The 9,519-nt window shown below is 35.4% G+C and overlaps 1 protein-coding gene across 2 annotated transcripts; it reads left to right on the top strand.

The window, feature by feature from the left end:
• The first annotated feature begins 3,969 nt into the window (after nt 1–3,969).
• Nucleotides 3,970–9,230, top strand: LOC108762949 (bestrophin-4). 2 transcript variants are annotated; one of them, XM_018510218.1, is made up of 9 exons: nt 3,970–4,056; nt 4,897–5,217; nt 5,817–6,150; nt 6,340–6,561; nt 6,633–6,928; nt 7,023–7,055; nt 7,302–7,519; nt 7,723–7,990; nt 8,243–9,230. In XM_018510218.1, exons 1-9 carry the CDS (start codon nt 3,986–3,988, stop codon nt 8,556–8,558), a joined length of 2,079 nt encoding a protein of 692 aa, XP_018365720.1. In that variant the 5' UTR covers nt 3,970–3,985; the 3' UTR covers nt 8,559–9,230. The 2 variants fall into 2 exon arrangements, with proteins under 2 accessions (XP_018365720.1, XP_018365721.1); XM_018510219.1 differs by lacking the exon at nt 7,023–7,055.
• Nucleotides 9,231–9,519: the final 289 nt, after the last annotated feature.

The following is a 9,519-nucleotide window of genomic DNA, read 5'->3' as shown; positions in this document are numbered from 1 at the left end:
TTCAAGACAGCAAAGCGGCTAGGCATGCTTGCCGAGCGAATGAGCATGATTGGTTCTTACCTGTAGATCCAACCAGTTATGTTTAATTGCTCGGCGAGCAGATCTAGCCGCTTTATCGACTTGAACGCGCCCAATCGTGAATAGCAGGATGCGGGCGTGGATGCTTAAAGAAGCATGACCGCGCCGAGTTTCTCCTATTTCCGGTCGATTCGCGAGATTAACACGGAACGCCTCATATAAATTATGACGTAAAGATACACACGAGCTTTACCTACTGTTGTGTTACTATCTATTGTAATACCACAGAAAATATTGTGAGATATAGAAATTTTAATTTGGATAATGCATATTGAATGTTATACTGATAACACGGCGCTCGTGCTATCTGTAGTATTTTGATAATGATCGGATTATTGTTGTGTGCGTTTACTGATGTAAGGAGAGTATTAAAAAAAAAAAGGATCAACCATCAACTTGTCTGCATTACGTTTTTGCTAACCCATCGCTATTTTATCCTGTCATCTCTGTATAAACATTTATAATCATCTGTCATCGTAACTAATGCATATGAGATGTGAGTATAAACGTATACTCAATAGAATTTCATCCATCAGTAAATTTGGCGAGCTAAGCCAAAACAAACAAGAAAATTTCTTTGCATTTGCATGCCATGTTTACAGTCCTTACGTATACAGAGCTACTTTTTGAATGAAAACGGATGAAAAATGGAAAAACACGGCTATCAATAATCGATTTTAAATACTTGAAAAGAGTAATTTTAAAATATATTCGGCTTTAACATTTGCAGTTTTAGAAATTCCAAGGGACGAATACGAATACGATGGTTGTTTGCGCGGCATTGATTTTACTCTTGGGTTTGCGTGATCGTTCATGGAATAATAATCGATAATGGTAAACGAAGTTGTGCAGATAATCGAGCGACTAGTATGCAGCTGATGCAGCAGCGTTGCACAAAGGCAGCAAAACGCCTATAAACTATGAGCACCACTGACTCATGCGGAAATACGGCAATGGCATAACGGAGGGGATGGATGTATCCGAGGAGGAGAGTAGGTAGGGGATACCGTTCGGTTGGCGTGTTCAGTCATCAGTGCTGCGGCGGCTATTGCTTCAGTACTGTTAGTGTTGGATGCTGTTTGTGTAACGACGCAACCGTGCAAGTTTCCTCGCAAACTCGCATCTGTTTATCCCGATCTAAGATCGCGCGTGTCGTGTCGTTCCATGCACTAATCTTCACAAAATTGAGAGAGTGACAATTGGTCGAATCCAGAAGCCAGAAGGTAAGTAGACAAGTATAGAGTTTGGGTTTGAAACGTTTTCACCTATATCTACAACCTACTCTCTCCTTTTCTTTGTTTCCTGAAATTTCTGTATATATATTATTTGTGTAGGCAAACTACAGCCTTTTTGCGCGGACATCAGATCTATATCAGTAGTTTATCAGAATGTTTGCGATACATTTACTAATTAATTTTGTAATTAATGTAATTTTCTGGGAATGTAATGCAACAGCTAACTCTTGCTTGAGTAAGTAGCACTCGCGAATAATGAATTTTATGATCGCGTCTGTGATAGCTATCATTACACGCGAAGTCCAAGGTCAAAAATTGCCTGACAACATTTGCAACTGTCACGTACATTTACAACTGTAACGTGCATTCCGTTTTCGGCATAAAATAATTTCTCGCAAAATACAATTTTTTTATTTTATTTCACGATTACAAAAAATGTTGATATTTAAAATGACTTGTGGGGAACGACTCTGCATATATCTAACTCGCACATTTAAAGTGTACGATAAGATATACTTCGTTTTATGAAACTTGGAATCAACTTTGCAATTATCTTGGCAATTTTCCTTCGTCAAATGTAAATAACGTTACGTTGTAATTGCCACTTTTTTTTTCTCGCGTTTTGCGATTCACGCTCTTAAACACGACCACGTGTTAACCGGCGAAGTTGTATCACGCTGGAAGTGTAGTTTAAATTACTGATTACTAATCAGGCGCGATTACGTGATGTTATCATTATTTTACAATGACGTCAATCAGAAACTCGTCACACTTCCGAAGATCGATCAAGAAATGACGGCCGCCAGCACGCGGTGCCGACTGCACCTTGGCATGGTGTAAAACGCACTCGTGGTAACACATCCTTTTGATAACAACGCGCACAAAGACGGGCATTGTAAATCTTGGAGGGATAAATGCGGAAATTCTCCGAGAAATGTAAATGGATTAAAAATAATCGAATTACTTAATTACAGAATCGAATTGCTTGAATGGCAAAATAGAAAATTCTGTTAAAAATATCTGCATTCCTCTTCCCCGAGTACGCTACATATTTCTATTGAATCATCTGTATTGATCTTGGCCGGTCATAAAGTAACAATCAATGCTAAATGTTAATTGCAAATGTACTCATTTTAATGTATTTTAGTTCTTGCTAAAAAACGACTAAAATTTTTCAAAATTTTCTCTTTATTATTCATATCGAATTTATTATTCATCGAATAATAAATTTTACTATAATGAATTTTAAACAGTAAAAAGTTTTTATATTTTTATACGAATTTTATTGAATAAGACTTAAAAAATCCCAGCCTTCGAGTAACAATGAACAGTTTTGCGCAGATTTTATCTCGTTTTCACTTTTACATTTTTAAAAGCTTGGGAAATATGATAATAAAAAGCTGAAAAATAGTACATTGACAGAAAGATTAATAATTTAAAAAACGAAATTAATTTCAAAAAACGTTCAATTTTTCATAGAATACCTTTTTATTCTGTTATAACTCATCTATTTTTTCTGTTTTTTACAGATTGGGAATTCTCAAGTAATCGAAAAATCGGAGTCTTTACGCTTGATAGGTATACGAAGAAACATTGATCTTTTAATGAGTAAAATTAGAGAAGCTCAATTGCAGATAAATTGTTTGATACACGCATTTGATGCCCTTGGTTCGGATGATCTTTAATATTACATGAACCATCCGTTTCTCAAGAAATGTCAAATATATTTCTGTGTTAGCCTCGTCAAATGTTTAGTCTTGAGGAGACTTCAAAGATATTATTATGACAACGATAAATTGTAATGAAGATATGTTTAATTCCTGACAAAAAGGAAATCTGATAATTAGAAAATTAATTAAATTTAATCTTATGAGCTATTGTGAGATATCAGAATCTTAAGAAATATAATCTTAATCCTACAACACAAATAAATGTCTATGTTTTGAAAGAAACTATCGTATCAACGAAGAAACGGAGAAGCTGATAATCCAGAATTTCAAAGTTATCTCTGAGATAATAAATTCTCACGCGAACGAGTTAAATTCATAACTCTTGAGAATTCATTTATTATTGAAAGAAGCTTTTAGTGTAAATTTACAAACCTGTCAAGTTCTGATAATGTATGATAAAAAACACTGATAACAGCACGTAGTAAATTTAAACGTGACAAGGAATACACGTGATACTGCGCCAAGTTTATTTCGTATTGCTATAGAAGGTGAATATACCAAGCACATTTCTTTCGAAACGAAGGAGGCGAGGCAAAACAAAAATAGATTTTTTAAACAATAGTCCTATTGACAGAAATGATTCTTGCGAAACGCGAAAAGTGCGTATATTAGAGCTAATAAGTTTGTGTCGTTTCTGTCAGTATAACTTACATTATATAATCACGTCAGGCGGTTCAATCATACAAACGATGACCTTGGGGATTTCTTACCGGTGGACCGTCAGCTTGGCTGTTTCGAGGAAACGAAGCCGGAGATGATGCCGAAAAGGAGCTGACATTAGTTGTCGCATTTGGTTATCTCATTTTGACGAAAGGACGAAATTCTCCTGGGGGATGTCACAACCTTTTTATCGGCGAAAGTGCAAGCGTAGCACTTGGAGTTGAAGAGTTAAATAAGAAAGAGAGTAATCACGTGAGACACGATTCACGTGCTCGATAAAAGATGACTGTCTCCTACACTGCCGAGGTAGCCACTTGCAGGGGCCTCGGTTGCTTTCTCAAGTTATTACTCAGGTAAAATTTTGACTTTTTAGCATTTAAGAGATTGATTAATCTGTTCCAGTCTACTGGAATATATTATATTTATTAAAAATTTTCAGCTATTTTTTAAATTTATCATTCGATTAATCTTTTTTCTTTTATTCATAATATCTCTATTTTTCGGTATTTATATTTTAAAGCCTGATTTATATTTATATTTTAACCCCTGAATTTTTATTTTTTATTTCTCAATATGATGCTGTTATTATCACTCAATGTATTAATTTTGCAGCTGTTTATATTTATTTTTCTACATTTATTTTCTTTTTTGCATTCTTTTTTTATTTTTCTTCTATGATTAAAATAGCAATTATAATTTACACAGATACGATTTGTATGCTTTCTCATTTTACTAATCGTTTCACGTAAAAAGCTAACTCGTAGATTTGTAAATGTCAATGATATTCACGTAGGTCGCGTTCCTGAGAATAATACCACGAATTATATTGGAATACTTCCAATTGCAAGTAACGGGTAGCGAATATTTCCAACAGTATTTGCATAAAAATATAACACTTCGTCATTCAAAGTTGATACACCTCAAACATTATGTCGCTACTAGTAGCGAGGCACTAACAATAAGTCAAGATATGAAGCAGGATTATTGACTTTCAGCTCGATAATAGCACACAAGTTACGTTATCGCGTTTTGTCGCTTTGTGATCTTAATACATCGTCAGATTTTAAAGCTCATTATTGCTATTGAGATTTTCCTAGCAAGTAGACGAGATCGCTCATTATGAGACAATTATAACACCTTGACAGATGTTTCGCGTCTGCATCTAATTTACGAGTCGCGCGATTTTGTTTCAGATGGCGGGCGAGCATTTACAAACTTGTCTGGCTCGATCTGACACTCTTCCTCTTCATCTATTACTCCCTCTCCGGTATTTACCGATTATTATTGAACGAGGAGCAAAAGAAGATATTCGAATCTGTGGTGTCATACTGCAACGAGTACAGCGACCTGATACCACTGTCATTCGTCCTAGGTTTCTATGTCAGTATCGTCATGACCAGATGGTGGAATCAATACATGACGATACCATGGCCTGATTCCATCGCAGTCTTCGTATCAGCCACTATACATGGGAACGACGAACGCGGTCGTCTAATGCGTCGAACGATCGTTAGGTACCTTGTGTAATGTAAAGTTATAGCATCCATAAAGTACGACTAAAAAGTTGCATCCAATTTAAATTGCAAGGAAAGACATGTCTTGATTTTTCTTTAAACGATAGAAAAGAAGATCGATTAACCCTGCAACGGCACAATTATTTTCAGTACTTTAGAGCGGCACACATGAGTCATTTGTGTCCAATCCGATTTTGAGGCTCTTAAAGTGCTCGAGAAATTCTATAGAAATTCACACATGTTCTTTAAAGTTTCTAATAAATTATTCTGCTACGTAGACATTGGAAAAAAAGTTTAGAAAAGTTATAAAAATTATATAAGTATAGAGAAATAAGAAATGACATGGACACGATATGTGCCGTTGGAGGGTTAAATATTCCAAGGTATATAATATTTTCTAAATGTCAAAATATATAATAGTTTGTTAAGTAAATCAGTTAAAATATTATCATTAAGTATTGAACTTCACATGTTATAGACAAGATAAAAAAATATTTCATACGAATTTTTTTTATATATTATGTAGCGAGTTTTACTTTAGGCAGTTTTATATACAATACTTTAGTTTCTCTAAATAAAAAAAAATTTCTTTTTTTCAGGTACGTGTGCGTTTGTCTGACTATAGTCCTAACAAACGTCGCGCCGCGTGTAAAGAAGAGATTTCCTACTTTAGAGCATTTTGTGGAGAGCGGCTTGTTGCTGGACAACGAATTAGCGATATTTCAAAGCCTAAATGCGAAATTCCCAAAGCCAAGTAAACATTGGCTACCGATAGTTTGGGCTTCCAGTATCGTGACCCGAGCCCGACAGGAAGGTCGAATACGTGACGATTTCGCGGTGAAAACTCTAATTGATGAACTTAATAGGTTCCGCGGGATGTGCGGCAGTATATCGCACTACGACACAATCAGCGTCCCGTTAGTGTATACTCAGGTAGACATAGAAACTATTTAAATTAATTTCGGAAGGCAAAGCAATAGTCGTAAGAAATTTTGGGAAGAGAGAGTCGGGAAGAATAATAATGAAATATTTAATGTAAAATATATTTAATAAATAGAGTCGCATAGTTCATACGAATCAGTTTGTCGCATCTGAATTCTAAATTCTATTTTTAATGTATAGGTCGTAACATTAGCCGTCTATACATATTTTTTGACTACTGTGATGGGTCGTCAGTGGATTCAAAAGTCGGACTCGACCATAGATCTGTACTTCCCAGTATTCGCGACATTGCAATTCTTTTTCTATATGGGCTGGTTAAAAGTAGCCGAAACGTTAATCAATCCATTCGGCGAGGACGACGATGACTTTGAAGTAAACTGGTTAATTGATCGCAATTTGCAAGTAAGAACTTTCTCGTCGTTTACTTTTTTCTCTCTTGAAATTCTAAAATAATACTATTTTTTGTTTTTAAGGTAAGCTATCTAATCGTTGACGAGATGCATCACGAACATCCTGAACTCATACGTGATCAATATTGGGATGAGATATTCCCCGCGGAACTCCCCTACACCGCCGCAGCACAACCTTACCGCGAGGAACCTCCTGAACCTTCAACAGCTGGCATACAATTGTCCGCCGCGCAACAAGAATTGCAACCATCGTCGGTTAAAATTGACGAGATGATGCCGATGGATGATCAGAAATTCCGCTCCGACATCGCTGACGATGCTGCTTCAGGAATACATTTTATCGCAGGAAAGCTGTCTCGGTAACTATAGATTACTTCACATTTGAATATTTTTTTATTTAAATTTAACGTGAAGCAGGTCTATTCACATTTCATATTTTTAATGCAAACTCAGAAGCAATACAGACAGCACCGAGAGATTAATAAGGTAGCTATTTATACCTTGTGATGAAAAATTAATGAAGAGTAAAACTTGTTGGAATTTCAAAACACATATAATAATTATAATTTCATTTTAATAATACAAATATTAAACATAAAGATAATAACATTAGATAATAAAGTTGTACTTTCAGAAAACACTACGATTTATAGTATAGTATAGTATTATAATATTGATGTGAAAATGATAACTTATCTTCACGATTCTAAAGTTCTGCTAATTTTTTATTAGAAGCACCAGTAGAGTGAGCAATCGAGATCGCAATATCAGTGGCGGTTCGACTAGCAATTTGGGTGAGTCCCTCACGAGGGTAGCCAGCGTCACTAATGCACTTAAGCGACTGTTTAGCAAAGATGACAGGACGGACGGGAGTACCACGAGTGCCGCCAAAGCCACGGGAAAGATGCCAAGCACGGGTTCAACAGCTTCATTACAACCACGACCACCTGGTACGTTTTTTGCTAGGATCCCTATTTTATAACTCTTAACGACAGCGTCGATGTCGTTATATTATCGTTGCACAAATTTTGTAAGTAAAAAGACTACACAACGACAATATAATCGATATCGACACTGTCGTTAAAAATTACAGATTAGGACCTTAGGTATTACATTAAAACGACTGATTAAGGATAAAATAATAATGTCATAGGTGCAGGTGGCTCCATGAGAATAGGCGTCATTGAGGAAGTGGACGAGCAGATGACATTGACATCGTTAAAACAATCGAACGAAAGCAGGCCTCACGTACAAAATATATTTGCGCAAGGGCCTCCACCGCCGAGTGATCCCGTCGACGTTCCTGGTGTCGCACAATCTTACAGTCGTGAGATATTCTCTAGGAGTGCACCCGCACATGCAGGAGCTTTAATAACAGCCGGCAGTGCAGAATCTGCGGTCGAAAGGCGGAGCATTTTAAGGTTGATAATTTAATGATAAGTCCGAAAAATTAACTCCGATTTCCAATATTTGTAAATGTACATCAGAAAATTCCAAACTGCGTATATGAATCGTCTGGAAATTTATCAGTTTTATAGCCTTAAATTTTGTTAGAATTAAATTCCACTAGCATTTTCTTAGAATTAAATTTGACTAAAAATTTGAGAATTAAATTTGACGTTTCAATTATAATTAAGGCATTTTAATTTTCCTAAAATTTATTTTTATCTCAGGACACAAGAATCCGCACCATCAATGAGGTCGAGTACCATTTATGAACCAGCGCCTAGTTACACCGGTAGTGGGATAAACGACGACTTGCCCAGCACATCAAGCACCTCCTCTTCTGACAATGGCACAAGCGAATTTACGAAATTGAAAACCGAGAGGAAGGCTCGAAGGCGTAATCGAAAACTTACTCGAAGTGCTAGTGGCCTAAACGAAAATGAATCGAGAAGCCCTCCCGATTCGGAAACTCTTCTGCTGACGGAATTAGCAGACGCGTCGCGACGAAGTATGAAAGAACGCGATGAAAACGATGAAATTTAGAAAAAATACGTTGATTTTCGACGTTAGTTCGTCTAATAGGCCTGAATAACAAATTCGATCGAAGTAAAAAAATAACGTAACATTACGTCATCAAGAAAATAATAAATATATACAGTGACAGATTTGTTATGTGTCTGCGATGTACTTATGAAACAAGTTTATCATCAAACAATGATGTAATGTTTCACGTACATACGGATTTTATATTACATACGAGTAATCCATATGTAATATATTACCCATATGTAATATAAATCAATTGTGAAATTTTGCGGTTAGCAATTTTTTAGCATTCTTATGAAATCTGCTTTAACAACGACAAGTTTGTAAAGAGTTAAAAATATTTTTTACACGAGCATGTATAACGCAGCAGTATCGTCGTGCGAAAGTTTTTCGCGAAAGCCAGCTGAAAAAATTTCAGTGTTTTCGTTCATTTATAAATCAATATGCAAAGTGTTTTTTAGGTAAAAGTTTAAGTACAAAAACATGATTGTATAGGGTGCTTTCCAACAAGAGACACACGATGTGACACTGTGCATTATTACATCTTTGTTTACCAATGTTAAACAAGGATGAGATGATCACTGTGTTATATGTATACTGGGTCGTTTGAAAGGCACCCATAGTTTCAACTACAATAGCTACGCACAAGATATTTTTGTTATTTTTCTCAAACCTTACAGAAATTTAATACTGAAAGGTAGTGGTTAATTACTTATTTTTGAGTGTTATTTGTTGCTTTTAACATCAAAATTAAGTAATTTCTCGTATTAAGTTATTAAATTTGATTTCTGTAATGAAAACAAAGAAACATAAGATAAAAGTACAAAAGTGCTATCAATGCTATTGATAAAAACTTGTTAATACTCAATCAAAATGTTCGGTTAAAAATTATTATATTTATCGCAATTTTAAAAAATGAAATTCAGTCTTCTGAAATTATTTACAAGGGTAGAGAACT

This window comes from Trachymyrmex cornetzi, unplaced genomic scaffold (assembly GCF_001594075.2).
Source record: "Trachymyrmex cornetzi isolate Tcor2-1 unplaced genomic scaffold, Tcor1.1 scaffold326, whole genome shotgun sequence".
In the NCBI taxonomy this organism is placed as follows: domain Eukaryota; kingdom Metazoa; phylum Arthropoda; class Insecta; order Hymenoptera; family Formicidae; genus Trachymyrmex; species Trachymyrmex cornetzi.
The sequence above is the reverse complement of the archived record's forward strand: the minus strand, read 5'-3'. Positions and strand labels throughout refer to the sequence as shown.

Excerpts from the sequence above, each read along its gene's own strand:
- LOC108762949 (XM_018510218.1), top strand. The coding sequence starts at position 3,986 with ATGACTGTCTCCTACACTGCCGAGGTAGCCACTTGCAGGGGCCTCGGT. Across the intron at positions 7,056-7,301 it reads AGCACCGAGAGATTAATAAG|AAGCACCAGTAGAGTGAGCA; the intron begins GTAGCTATTTAT and ends ATTTTTTATTAG. Across the intron at positions 7,991-8,242 it reads GAAAGGCGGAGCATTTTAAG|GACACAAGAATCCGCACCAT; the intron begins GTTGATAATTTA and ends TTTTTATCTCAG.